This window comes from Dendrobates tinctorius, unplaced genomic scaffold (genome assembly GCF_039654945.1).
Source record: "Dendrobates tinctorius isolate UK_male_01 unplaced genomic scaffold, ASM3965494v1 ptg000062l, whole genome shotgun sequence".
In the NCBI taxonomy this organism is placed as follows: Eukaryota; Metazoa; Chordata; class Amphibia; order Anura; family Dendrobatidae; genus Dendrobates; species Dendrobates tinctorius.
Window position 1 is genome coordinate 22,847,705 of NW_027361730.1, and position 15,566 is coordinate 22,863,270.

Here is a 15,566-nt window from a genome sequence, read left to right on the forward strand (position 1 = left end):
GAGGACAATCTAATAAGGGACAAAACAAACTGGCACATGCAGTAACATATGGATGGTGATTCAGCACAGCCCCAGCCGGAGCTGGCTCACCACACAAAACTGAAATAGACAAAACCAGATCAAATGTGAACAATAGCAAAAGAACACTTAGCTGAGCATGCAGGGACTGAGCTGGAAACTAAGACCTCAGGAGGCAGGAAAAATTCACCAGCAGGGATAGAGGGAGTCGGCTGTCTTAAATCCAGTTATCCAGTTAGAAACTCCAGATCTCCAGTCATCCTCCTCATTATCAGGTGGCAGGCCTCTGTTAATTAGATCAGCTCCATTACCTCCAGTAACCACCAGAGGGAGCCCAGAAAGAGAACTCGTGACCCCTCTGTCAATATAACCAGCTCCACTACCTTCAATAGTAACCAGAGGTAGGCCAGAAAGCAAATTCACAACAGCTGCACAATGAGAGGCCCAAGATAATGCTGCACAGTGAGTGGCCCCAGATCATGGTGTACAGTGAGTCGCCTCAGTTTTGCTGCACAGTGAGTGGCCCCAGATAATGCTGCAAAGTGAGTGGCCCCAGATAATGCTGCACAGTGAGTGGTCCCAGTTTTGCTGCACAGTGAGTGGCCCCAGAAAATGAGGACAGTGAGTGGCCCCATCATGTTGCTGCTGCTGCCACTGCCTCCGTTACAGAAAAAAACAGAAAGACAAAACAAAAAAAACTGTATACTCACCTCTGTCGCTGCCAGCTGCTCATCAGCGTTGCCGGCTCTGCAGTGATTGTTCAGGCAGAGGGCATGTACTAACTACGTCATCGCGCCCTCTGACCTGAATGTCACTGCAGAGGATGCAAGACAGCAGAGCGACGCGCAGCGGTGGAACGGGGACAGGTGAATATGGCTCCCCCCGTTCATAATCACCCCCTCCTGGCGCGGTCTCTGCAGCCCCCCTGCTTATTCCATGTTCTCAGCGCCGCTGCTCTTCCTGCTTCAGCAGTCACGTGGTACTGCTCATTAAATTCATGTTTATGCGCATATTCATGACTTTAGTGAGCGGTACCAGGTGACCACTGAAGCAGGAAGAGCATCGGCACCGAGAACATGGAACAAGCAGGGGGGCTGCAGAGACGAGCCAGGAAGGGGCAAGTATGATCTCTGACACTCCCACTCCCCCGCCGCCCCCCCACCAGGTATATGACTTGCTTATAAGCCGAGAGGGGGCCTTTCAGCCCCAAAAAATGGGCTGAAAATCTCAGCTTATACACGAGTATATATGGTAGGTCCCTCAAAGTCACTTCAAATGTGATGTGGTCCCTAAAAAAATAGTTTTTTGAAATTTTGTTGCAAAAATGATATTGTAAATTGCTGATACAATTTAAGCCCTTGTAACATCGTAACAAAATAAAATTATATTTCAGAAATTATGTGAAGTAGACATGTGGAAAATGTCATTTATTAAAGGAGTTGTCCACTACTTTAAATTAATCCCCAATGTATCCCCCCGGGGCCCCTAATGAATTTTGTAAATACCTTATGTTGCCTATACTGCCTATGAGCGGCGCTATCCGTGGCCGCTCACAGGCAGCACGTGACCCATCACTGATATCATGACAAGTGAGGTGTGACTCAGCGCTGGGTCCCCTCGGTGGCTGCTGGGTTGTGGGCGGGGTTACCCCCGCGTCACACCCAGCATCCACCGCGCACTTTCTCAATGAATGGGCGCATGTTGGATGCCGGGTGTGACGCGGGGGGATAATCCCGCCCACAGCCTGGCAGCCAGCACGAAAGCAGGAAGAGGGACCCCCAGCTGCTGTGAGCACTTGATGTGACGTCAGCGGAAGCAAGAGCCGGCTGCAGCCAGGGGTCACGTGCTGCCTATGAGCGGCCAGCGATAGCATGCTCACAGGCAGTATAGGCAACATGAGGTATTTACTAAATTCATTAGGGGCCCCAAGGGATACATTGGGGGGATAATTTAAAGTAGTGGACAACCCCTTTAACTATTTTGTGTGATATAACTATCTGGTTTAAGGGCATAAAAATGTAAAGTTTGAAAATTGCAAGATTTTTTATTATCACGTAAAGTGACCCTGGTCAGAATGTAAAAAATTGGCCGGGTCAAGAAGGTGAAAACATGCTGGGGTTGAAGGGGTTAAAAATATAAATCTGAAAATTGTAACGTTCATTTGTATTCAGCCGCCCTGTGTCAATAGTTTGTAAGACCACTTTTCACTGTAATTACTGCTGCAAGTCTTTTGGGGTCTGTCTCTACCAACTTTGCACATCTAGAGGCTGAAATTGTTGCCCATTCTTCTTTTGCAAACTAGCTCTAGCTCAGTGAGATAACATGGAGAGTGTCTGTGAACAGTAATTTTAAAGTCTTGGCTTCTTCTCTAATTAGTGTTCTCCTTGCATGGGATGTCAGTTTAGGTGGACGGCCATGTCTTGGTAGGTTTGCAATTGTGTCATACTCTTTCCATTTTTGGTTGATGGTTTGCCCCATGAGCCGTTCAGAACTTGGGCTATTATTTTATCACCTGACCTTGCTTTACTCTTCTCCATAACTTTATCCCTGACCTGTCTGGTGTGTTGCTTGGTTTACATGATGCTGTTTCATCCCTAAAGTTCTCAAGAAAACGTTTTTAACCTTAACAGAACAGATGTAGTTATAATGTGAATAAACTCCAGGTAGGTGGACTCAATTTACAAAATGTGACTCCTGGAGGCAATTGGTCACTTAGGATTATATTTTTGAAATAATTAGAAAACCAAGTATTATCTAGTTTTTAACAAATACTTGCTACTTTGTATATCACATAATCTCAATAATATACCTTTAAGTTTGTGAATGTAATGTAAAAAATGTCACAGGGTATGAATACTTATTCAAGGCACTGTGTATTATGCGTAGGCTTTTTAACCCTTTACTTTGTACTACTGTAATGTGATATGTAGAAGTCTTTTATTTTTGGGATACCACTGGCTTCTCTGTTTTGTTATTGTGGTACTAGCTTCATTATATTTACTACCATTCAATTACCAGTGTGTTACTTTCAGTATTTATTATATTGATATAGTATACTGTACCTTTCTATTAATAGCAGTGCTATATTATTATTTAAGGCCTCTTTCACACGTGCTGATATTTCCGGTACTGGAGAAAACAGTACAGAGATCTGTCTCTGTGTGTATGTGTGTTTCATATGTGTGGCAACCGTGTGCCACATGGGCGTACCCAGGATCAAAACTATGGGGGGGGGCAAGCCATGGTCGTTCAGGTTGTAAAATTTTAGGACGAAAAAGGTGAATGAAACGAAAATGAACAAATGACCCCCATACACAACACAATCCGCTATACCAAGACCAATAATACCACATACAAGGAGAAATACCGCCACACCATAACTAGATTCCACCTCATAGTGACCGAAAAATACCACATACTAGGGACAAATACCGCCACACCGTGACCAGACCACAAATTACCACCACACAGTGATTGAATACTACAATACTGATCATGAATACAAACCACAATACTAACAACACTGTTATTACCACCAGGAGCTCTGCATATAATGTATTTAGATTGTGAGCCCCATCGGGGACAGTGATGAAAATGTGTGCAAACTGTAAAGCGCTGCGGAATATGTTAGCGCTATATAAAAATAAAGATTATTATTATTATTATTATTATTATTATAGTGTACAAGTAATACAGTGATCACCAATGACAATATACACAGAAGCTCTGTATATAGTGTACAGGTAATAGTGAGCACCAGTGACATTATACATGGGAGCTCTGTATATAGTGTATAATGTACAGGTAATGCAGGAATCACCAGTGACATTATACACAGGAGCTCTGTATATAATGTACAGGTAAAACAGAGATCATCGGTGACATTACAAACAGGAGCTCTGTATATAGTGTCAGTGTTCAGGTAATACAGTGATCACCAATGACATTATACACAGGAGCTCTGTGTAATGTCAGTGTACAGGTAATACAGTGATCAACAGTGACAATATAGACAGGAGCTCTGTATATAGAGTCAGTGTACAGGTAGTACAGTAATCACCAATGACCTTATATACAGAAGCACTGTGTATAGTGTCAGTGTACAGGTAATACAGTGAACACCAATGACATTATACACAGGAACTCTGTATATAGTGTAAGTGTATAGGTAATACTGGGATCACCAGTGACATTGTACACAGGAGCTCTGTATATAGTGTATAGTGTGCATGTACATGTAATACACTGAACTCAACAGTGACGTCTGTAGTTAAAGTCCTTCATCTTCACTTTTCTTCATCCAGCACAGACCATCACTTCTTGCAGCCAGGGCTCGTCTCTGCAAAAATATAACACAGTCGTCAATAGCTGATCGCTTCCAGAGCACTTTCCCCACTTTTTTTTCCCGACTTCAACACTATGTCAAATGAAAAAAAAAGCAACATACTGTAGTACCACACTGTATAATAAAAGGACCCCCATTTTGTTCCCTCCATGGAAAACAGTTTCCTAAAATGTAAATTATATGAAAGAAGTAATAATATCCCTAATTGGATCCTAAAGAAATTATGTTCCCCACTTGTCACCATAAACTAAGACAGCATGTTCCTCATTCTGGCCCCCAAAAAGTAATTAAGTCCCTCTTTATTTAATAATCTCACCCAGCCTGGAACCCTTTATTTTATAAAATGCCCCATCCTGGTACCCCATGTCCCTTGTCTAGCCTGGCCCCAATATCTGCAGCCTGGGTCCCAGATATCCATCCTGCCCCCCAGCTATCCATACAGGCCCCCATATATGTCCATTGTCCTCCTCCCCCCATATATCCCTCCCTTGTGCTGCTCTCCCCATATATCAATCATGGACCCATGTGCTGCTCCACTTATATATCTATCCTGGTCCTTTGTGGTGCTCCCCCCATGTAACAATCATGGGCCCATGTGCTGCTCCCCCCCATATATCCATCCTGTTCCCTTGTGCTGTTCCACTCCATATATCAATCATGTGCCCATGTGCTGCTCCCCCCATATATCCATCCTGGTCCTTTGTTCTACCATCCCCCCATATATCCATCCTACCTGTTGTGCTGCTCCCCACATATATCCATCCTGGCCCTTTGTGCTGCTCCCCCCATATATACATTCTGGTCCCTTGTGTTGCTCCCCTCCATATATCCATCCTGGTCCCTTGTGCTGCCACCCCCATATATCCATCCTGACCTTTTGTGCTGCCAGCCCCCGTATATCCATCCTAGTCCCATGTGCTGCTCCCCATATATCCATCCTGGTCCCTTGTGCAGCTCTCCTCCATATATCCACCCTGATCTCTTTTGCTACCACACTCCCCAAATATCCTTCCTGGTCCTTTGTGCTGCCACCCCCATATATCCATCCTGGCCTTTTGTGCTGCTCCACCCCATATATCCATCCTGGTGTCATGTGCTGCTCCCCCCCCCATAAATCTCCCAAATATATATGCATCCTGGCTCCCCCATACATCCATCTTGGCCCCCATATATCCATCCTGGTCCCTTGTCCTGTCCCCATATGTATCCATACTGGCCCCCCATATGTATCCATCCTGGAACCTTGTCTTGCTGCCCCCATGTGTCTCCAGCGTGGTCCCCCCCACCAAGTGTCTCCAGCCTGGTCCCCCCCTCCAGTTGTCTCCAGCCTTGTCCCCATCCATGTGTCTTCAGCCTGGTCTCCCCCATGTGTCTCCAGCCTGGTCCCCTCTTGTGTCTTCAGCCTGGTCCCCCAATGTGTCTCCAGCCTGATCCCCCCTCCAATGTGTATCCAGCATGGTCCCCCCCAATGTATCTCCAACCTCGTCCCCCCAATGTGTCTCCAGCCTGGTCCCCCCATGCACACATGCGCGCACACACACACACAAGAAAAAAAAATTCCTCTTACCTTCCTGCGCTCCCAGCACTGGGCGGAGTCCTTCTCCTCTCTGCAGGTCCGGCGCACACAAGGTAAAATGGCCTCCCCTTAAAACCGCTGCCAGGAGGTATTCTTTCATTGTGCGCCCCTGCTTCTAGGGGGGGGCGGTGACCCCCCCTGCCCCAGGGTGGGTACGCCCATGGTGTGCCACATGAGTATCACATTTACTGGCACCCGAGAATAGATGGTACAGTTTGCATTGTTCTCAGGATCCAGGTACTGAATACAGCTCATCAGCGAGAGCAAGGGACAATGCTGAGAGTTGTAGTCAGCCTCTCTGTCTACATCGAGTGTAAAAATAAGAAAAAAGTAAAAAAAAAATCACATTGAACTCACCTTAACGCCTAATCTCCTGAAGCCATTATTCCCTGTAAATAAAAATCAAAAACAACAATATCCCTCACCTGTTGGAAGTTAAAAGAATTCATAGTGTCCCACACCATAATCCTTCTGTGTGACATTTGTTCATAAGCATGAGCAGTGGTCTGAGGCGACCGCTCACGTTGAAGAGCTGGAGAGAATGACTTGCTGCAGCGAGACCGGGCCTCACAGTGAACTGCAGTAACCTCATTGATATCACCGCTAGCACCGTGAGACTTTTTCTCATGGTGCTAGTGGTGATCTCACTGAAGTCACTGCAGGTCATTGGCCCGGCTTGGAACACAGCCTCTGTGACCTGCGGTAACCTTGATGAGGTCGTTGCTGGTTACTGACGCTGCTCATTCTCCAGTGGTTTTCGGTCTGAATGGTCGCATCTTGACACTGTCCAGGTTGAAAACTATTTATCGCAGACATGGAGTACGACATGGGACAGAACATCAGACAGGTGAGAGATATTGCTGTTTTTTTTTATTTTTGTTTGTTTACATGGGACAACAGCTTCCGGGAATTAGGTGTTAAGGTGAGTATAATGTGATTTTTTTATTTTATTATTAATTTTACACTTGAATACAACTCTCAACATTGTTCCCTGCTCGTGCAGGAGACATTGATGAGAGCTGCCTTCAGCACCTGGCATCAGGGGAACAGTGTGAACATTACCGCTGATTCCCAGGTGCCGGTAGGTGTCCCACTGATGACACATGGATGTTATCCATGTATCATCAGTGTGCATGCGTGTGGGACGTCTTGTGGCCTGTGCTGTTGCTAATAAACAGACATATCAGTGTGTTTTGCCCACAGACACACGATGCATGAAAACACACTGCCATGTGCACAGACCCATTCACTGTTAGACAGCCTGAACACATAAGGGTGTTCCCTGTTTGTTATGGAATCCCCACATGTTTTCAGGCTGTCTAACAGCCGCAAGGACGCGAACATAATATACGAGCATGCCCAAGATACTCGGATAACACCCGAGCATGCTCTGATAAGACAATATCCAAGCACATTCTCCCATCATTTGTTGGCAACTACCACAAGACATAAAAGGAAAGTGAAACATAAAACCCTCAGATGATGAATCAGGGCCCAAATGTTCCTATTTCTCAGCTGCGGTTCCTAAAAAGTTCTCTCTTAATAATTCTGCCACTATATTACCTGCCTTCACCTGAACTTTTACATTAGAAGTAACTGTACACCTATCAAGTGTATGCTCATTTAACCTACTCCCTTTCTTGCACACATACACACTTTGCCAGATCTATTAATGAGGAGGGGAAATAAACCACTTCCAAAAAAAACTTTAGTTTCCTTGAATACAAAAGATTGGGAATGTTTAAAACCAACATGCCAGATCCTTCATTCCCTAGCACCTGCCATTGGAGGAGAGTTGGGTCACTGTCATGCACATTAGATATCCATATGAAATGTTACACAAAAGCTTTTTGATCTTTTATTGTACAGTAATAAAAATGTTACCTAATTTTCTCAGTAACATTTACTTGTTGATTTCTGTTTCATATCTGTAGAAAAATATTTCTATGATGACCATGAACATTAGAGTAATGTATTCCAAGCCCCTTGATTACCATGTGTCTATTCAACAAACTAATTGGTATGAAGTGCTTGGCTAATCTTTAGTTGCCAGATGTGGGGATGAGGCAAGTATTGAGCATGTTGAATATGCCTGATCTCTAAATAGCTTATTTATTACAATGTTCCAGCTTCCATTGACTGTTGAGTAAATTAAAGTTTATCTGTCACCAGCTTTTGCAATACAAATGGCTTACATTATAAAGCCATTCTTCATGAATTATCAAAGTAAGTACATAAGCTTCATCAGGTCCAAAAGATCTATTTAATAATGTATGCAGTTTGTATTGTGAAATCTGGTGACTGATTCCCTTTAATATATGGAGCATCACTGTATGGTTTATTTGATAATGAACTAAGTCCTTTAAAAACATTTCATCAAGCTTGTACTCGGGGTGTGGACTTGGACTTGCAGCAAAAGTAAATCTTTAATTTACTGCTGCCAGTTTTACTGTGAACACTATGATAGGACACTATATTACTGAACACCAAAGAATGAACCAGCAGCGGGTGCTTCATGAGGTGAGAGGTGACATGGGTGGCAAGCTGCTGTTTACTGTATGATGACGCACCTGACAACGTGTTGTGCAGACAGTACTAATAAATACTTGGGTGAATAATGTGTTATCGGATTCTGGGACAGCACATGATGTCACTTTATGGAAGTCATAAAAAAACAAATGGCTTTTGCCTTGTCCCATTGCAGTTTAGGAGCAGGGACACACTCATCTGGTCAGATAAGGCTGAATGATATCTGAATAGCCACTTGGCAATAACTCATTGAAAGAATTCATACAGACATGGCAAGTAGCTCAGATGGGTACTAGAAAGTGCAACAAGAATTTTAGTGACTTTGTATGTGAAATGATAGTTTGTGCCAGAGAGAATAGTTTGTCTGTTGATATCTCAATATTTGTATTCTCAACTCTCTTTACAGTTTCCAAAGAACTGGGAACAAAACTAAAAACATCAAGCGATAACAAGCCCTGTGGAAAACATTGTGCTAATGTGCTAATGTGTATTATTCAAAGGGGAATGTGTGTGATGCATGTTTCTATCCATGTGTGTACTATGTATATATATATCTCTGTGTGTGATGTATATTTGTGTAATAATGTGTATATATATATATATATATATATATATATCTATGTGTGTGATGTATATATGTGTTTGTAATGTGTATACATGCGTGTGTGTGTGGGCTGTACGGGTGTACTGTACACTTATATGCGTGTTTGTAATGTGTATACATGCTTGTGTGTGTGGGGGGTGTACTGTATACTTATATGCGTGTTTGTAATGTTTATGCATGTGTGTAATTGGTATAAGATGGTGTATGTGTATGCATTATGTGTATCATTTAGCAGTATTATATATTATAAACATGTAGTATAGCATTACTATGTACGGTATTTGTATGTCATTGCAGTATGTATATTACTTTAGATTTTATGCAAGTTGACAAGTTTAGTTTCAGTTGGAGCAGATCTTGTGGAGGAGCGAACCGTTGCTGCAGATGAAGAAATGCCCAGCTATTAGGGATGAGCGAACATGCTTGGATAAGGTTTAATATGGCTCGAGTTGTAATCCAGCATTTCGGCGTGCTCAAATGCTATGCTCGAGTCGCCAGGGCTGCATGTCTCACAGCTGTTCAAGAGCCACAACACATGCAGGGATTGCCTAACCTGCAGACAACCCCTTCATGTGTTGCAGCTGACGAACAGCCACGAGATATGCATCCGCGGCGACTCAAGCATGTTTTTCAATTAAGACACTAGCGTGCTCGGATAACACCGTTTCCAAGCACGCTCGCTCATCACTACTAACTATGTCTCTGTATACAGTCACTGGTTGAACTTTTAAAGGACACATTTTGTCCTTTCTGACGCAAAGACTATATTTTAAGGATGGCTCGCCCCTCCTACACTGCACTAGGCTTTCTGATAAATATTCACTCCAATTACTTATTTGATATATGATCGCATTTGTTCCCTACTTTATCTTTCATTGTTCCGTGCTGTGATAAAATGTAGAGAAATGTGGTGAGCAGCATGTTGAATGAGGAGGGACAAAATATTTGTGTTATGAAAGGCAGTCATGGAGTCACATAGCGAAAAGTACTATATCTACCCAAAGAGCAAATTTACTATACCACGCTGTTAAATTTGGCACAATTTCCATCTGTCTAGAGTGGTTTTATCATGTCTGACTACACAAAGCTATTAATAAATATGGCTCACACATATCCTACCGAGTCTAAAAAGGAGATGCTGAGTAGCATGTTAGAAACCAGGTTTTCATTTCCTTCAATTGTCAACATATTTTTTAATACCTGAGGATGCAGATATTTTCTTTATGATTTTTCATTATTTATAGGTTTTAACAATGAAAAACCCTTTTTTTTGTTCTTCAGTGGACAGTTTGCCATCGTAAAAAGGTGCAAAGAGAAGAAGACTGGGATAGATTACGCTGCCAAATTTATCAAGAAGAGACAAAGTCGTGCCAGTCGTAGAGGAGTGACACGGGAGGAGATAGAACGTGAGGTGGACATCCTACGAGATATTCAGCATCACAACATCATCACTCTGCACGATGTCTATGAGAACAAGACGGATGTGGTCCTCATCCTGGAGCTGTGAGTCCCTAACACTAATAATTGATGTAATTAATAATACATGTTATGGTCCTTAATGGACCGGTAACACATCAGTTTGTACAGAGTTAATGATGTTAATATACTAAACAGTTGATGTCGTTGACGTCACTTATTGTAGTATGTTAAGAAAAAACTGTAGGAAAACAATACTTATCAACATAAGGAATATTAATGCTCAAATGACAAAAGCATCAAATGTAGACACAGGAAAATCTGAACGACTCGTATTCCAGGAGGAAATGATACATCTCTTCCTTCCTTCAACTTCCTTCTCATCCTAAAATGTGAAGTCTTTCACATTGTAACTTTTGTAAAGGGGTCTGGTGACCAGTGGGGGAGGTGTCCTATTAAGCTTATACTTTTATTATATTTTATGTATTTACACTAAACTACTTAATCTGGACAATTAGCATATGAAAGTAGCTCATATCTTTTATTTATTACTGATTAAATATACATACGGTAAATGATTAAAAAATCACCTATCTACTCATTCAGCTTTAAATATAAGATGACCTGTCCACTTCATATCCATCAAGCGATGTGCAAATCCACATTCGATGTATATTGCTGTCCATTTGAAAGGAAATGAATGGAGAATTGTTTCTTCATTGGGTTTTGTTCAAGAGTATCACAATATTTTGATGTGACTTGTACCTTACTGTGCATTGCTAGATGGAGCCCCTAGGAAGGGTGGCCCTATGCATCAGCCTGTCCATCTTATCTTCTATTCCATCACATTTCCTATAGAGGATTTTCCTCTTTGTCATAAGTTCAAATTTTGGTATTACCGTGTGTGGTGTGCGGCCTGGTGATATGGTGACCAACCGGTGGCGCGTCTCCTCAAACTCCGCTCATTCCTCAACCATGAAACCACAAAAACACTAGTGCATGCTCTTATCATCTCCCGCCTCGACTACTGCAACCTCCTACTCTCTGGCCTCCCCTCTAGCACTCTGGCTCCGCTCCAGTCCATCCTACACTCTGCTGCCCGACTAATCCACCTGTCTCCCCTCTATTCCCCAGCCTCCCCCCTATGCCAGGCCCTTTACTGGCTTCCTATCGCCCAGAGGCTCCAATTCAAAACCCTAACCATGACATACAAAGTCATCCACAACCTGTCTCCTCCATACATCTGTGACATGGTCTCTAGGTACCTACCCGCACGCAACCTTCGATCATCTCAAGATCTCCTTCTCTACTCCCCCCTTATCTCTTCTTCCCACAACCGCATACAAGACTTCTCCCGTGCTTCCCCCATACTCTGGAACTCCCTGCCGCAACACATCAGACTCTCACCATCAAAGGAAACCTTCAAGAAGAACCTGAAGACCCACCTGTTCTGACAAGCCTACAGCCTGCAATCATCGGTCTACTGAACCACAGCATGACCTGCTCTACCCTCTCCTACTGTATCCTCACCCATCCCTGTAGACTGTGAGCCCTCGCGGGCAGGGTCCCCTCTCCTTATGTACTTGTGTGTCCCTTGTCTTACACATGTTTACTATACTTGTCTATATTTCCCCTTTTCACATGTAAAGCGCCATGGAATAAATGGCGCTATATAAATGCATAATAATAATAATAATAATAGTAATAATAATAATAATAAAAGTACAGTGATTCAATGGTTAGCACTGTTGCTTTGCAGATCTGGAGTCCGGAGTTCAATTCCCACCAAGTACAACATCTGCAAGGTGTTTTTATGTTCTCCCCGTGTTTGCATGGGTTTCCTCTGAGTTCTCTGGTTCTCTTCGAACCTCCAAAGACATAAGGATAGGGATTATAGATTGTGAGCCCCATTGGGAACAGCGATGATAATGTCTGTAAAGCGCTATGGAATATGATGGCGCTGTTTTAGCAAAGCATAATAATAAATAAACCTCTTATGGATAACAAGATACAATCACTTTCTGCCACAAATAAGGGGCCAAGTAAGACCAAAGCTGGTGGTGTGGGAGCTGCCCACTCTACACTTCCCACTCTGCACTATCGACTCTGCACTGCTCACTCTGCACTGCCCATTCTGCACTACCCACTCTACACAGCTCACTCTGCACTATCCACTGTAACGAATGGAAACGGAGGCAGAGATGGTGAAGTTCACATTCGTTTTTTATTTTTAAAGTGGAACCTTGGGACCATGGTCCGGAGGGCTCCGAAGGGGGCCTAACTAGTGAGTCCCGGGTACCCGTAGTAAAGTCCCTCAGAGAGGACCAAAATGGAATACCTGGAGGACACAGGTGCTACCTCCAGTAAGACCCCGGACACGTGGCAGCTGTCCCAGTGGGACCGAAAGGGATAACAAAACAATAGCAGAGTCCTTAATGAGGCAGGTCCTGGATCCGGGTAGTTGGTAGATAGCAGGCTCCAGTAACCTTGCCACAGTCCTCGGACTTGGATGACTGTTGGCGGAACGGGATGGCTTTTGCACAGATGATTGCAGAGATAGCCAGGGTTATCAGGATACAGATAATCTGTGGAGACAGCATGAGAGAATGCACAGAGACTGCAAACGCAGCGCAGACAGGTTAGCAACAGAACCGGATGTAGCAATGGTTCATACTCGTTGCTCCAGTGCTCTCCCTATGGAGGAGAGGCCAGAAATAGCAGCCAGTGCGCTGCCATTGGATAATTACAGATTTTGAAAAATGCACGCTGTCCCTTTAAGAAGCCAGGGGAACGCACGCGCGTGCTCTAATAGCTATGCTTAGAGACCTGCTGGGCGGACACCAGGAGCTGGAGGAGGGGAGGGAGCAGAACGCTGAGAAGCAGCATGGGACACACAGGGAGCCTGCTGCTGCTCAGGGACAGCGTGCAAGGCACAAGTTGAGTGGCCTGAAAGGGAGGCAGCGCAGACCGGGGCACAGAGCCAGGATGGGGACCGGGTGTAACACCCACTCCGCACTGCCCACTCTGCACTGCCCACTCTGCACTGCCCACTCTTCACCGCTCACTCTGCACCGCTCACTCTGCAACACTCACTCTGCACTGCCCACTCTGCACCACCCACTCTGCACAGCCCACTCTGAGGTACTTGGTGATTTGTTTGCAGTTTAAGGGTTTTTTCACAGTGGGATTTTTCCATACAGATTTTGACATGTATACTATACAAAAATACACATAAAAAACTCACTGAACACTTACTATAGTGTTTGATTGGAAATCAGCATTGCTGTTTGTTGGCTGCAGATTTGAAAAAGTCTTTAATAAGTGACATATCATTTATTAAAGCTGTTTCCATACAGATTAATTCATTCTTTGAATGTGTTGAATCTGTGTATTATCCCACAGCAATTTTGCAAGTCTGCAACAGAAACTTGAGGGTCTGTCAAATCAGACTTCAGATTTTTCCATCTTTAGAAAACCTCCATGTGAACATACCTCTGTATAACTTATTCAATAGCAAGTAAAAGTTATTTTTTAATTAGTCAGTCCGTGAAGATGATCCTAATCAGTGATGAGCAAAAAGGGATTGCTTCACGAAGCTAGCTGCTATACGTCCTAGCTCAGCGAAGAGTAATGGATGAGCATATTGCTTCTGTAGCTGTAGATGAGCCCATCACAGTGGATGCTGTGTAACGTGGATTGATATTGAAAGACGTTCTATCTCTAGTTTGTGGTTCAGGAGGAGGATATTGCATGGCTTTTACTTCCTCTGCAGTTTTCTTTAAAGAAGACCTGTTGTTCTCCTGAGATGTCTATTTTATAAAATACTTAAAGGGGTATTTCCATCTTCAAGATCCTATCCCAATGTGTAGTAGGTGTAATAAGAATATTACTAAATTATCCCAATCAAAAATGGAAATGTAGTATAGTTCTTCTGATTTGCTATGTGCTTTCCCTATGTCCTGGGCATTGCAATAGCTAACTAAGTGTCACTATAAGACTGGACTATGGATACTTAAAATGTTTTTCCCACAAACAAAAGTTAATTTTAAATAAATAGATCTTGGAATAATAATAAGTTCCACAATTGGATATGTTTAAATAAAATGTTCGTGTGCTGAAATAATCTTATAAATGTGCCCCTGCTGTGTACTGTGTAATGGCTGTGTCTGACCGTACAGGAACAATAGTCTGATCATACCACAGCTCCTGGGCAGGGGAGGAAGAAAAAGAGAATATACAGACAGGACAGCAGATCACAGCTAATTCTTTCTTTGAATTAAAATATTGTTTAAAAACAAGGAGGGAAATGTTTTATCTCACAAAAAGAATCAGTTGTAATTCCGTGCTGTCCTGTCTTTATATTCTCTTTTGCTTCCTCCCCTGCCCAGGAGCTGTGGTATGATCAGACCATGTTCATGCATGGTGAGACACAGCCATTACACAGTACACAGCAGGGGTGCTTTTATAAGATTATCTGCGCACAGGAACATTTTAATTATACACATCCAATTGTTGAAATTATTATTATTCCAAGATCCATTCATTAAAATCAACTTTTGTTAATGAGAAAACCAAAAACCTTCAAGCTACTGCATATCGGGTAAGCGACATCGTAAATCAGAAGAACTCTACCACATTTCTAATTGAAGTTATTTTCCAATACTATTATTACACCTACCATATATTGGGATATGATTTTGGAGATGGGACTACCCCTTTAATTATTTTCCATGATTAACAATGCTGGAGCATCTTTTTTTAACTCTATGTTGTGCCCTTCCTATGTCAGGGTGTGTGCACACGCTGTGGATTTTTTCTACAGAAAAATCTGCATCGCTTGGCAGAAACCGCAGGGTAAAATGCATGCAGTTTTCCCTGTGGATTCCTATACTTTGTCTAGCAGAATTGATGCAGATTCTATTGCGGTTTGTGGAGAGAGAGAGAGAGAGATGCAGCTGCGGTTCCGCAAAAAAGAAGTGGCATGCTGCGGAAAATAAACCATAGCAAATCTGCGCGGAAGTTTCCGCAGCATGTGCACAACGGATTTGGTTTTCCACAGGTTAACATGGTACTGTAAG

The 15,566-nt window shown here is 43.1% G+C and overlaps 1 protein-coding gene across 3 annotated transcripts in view; it reads left to right on the top strand.

Moving 5' to 3' along the window:
• The window catches only part of DAPK2 (death associated protein kinase 2), a 162,568-nt gene that overhangs the window by 59,688 nt on the left and 87,314 nt on the right, over positions 1-15,566 (top strand). For all 3 annotated transcript variants that reach the window (XM_073579380.1, XM_073579378.1, XM_073579379.1), the window contains exon 3: positions 10,354-10,575. In XM_073579380.1, the coding sequence (XP_073435481.1) occupies positions 10,354-10,575 (222 nt within the window). The remainder of the gene's footprint in view (positions 1-10,353; positions 10,576-15,566) is intronic.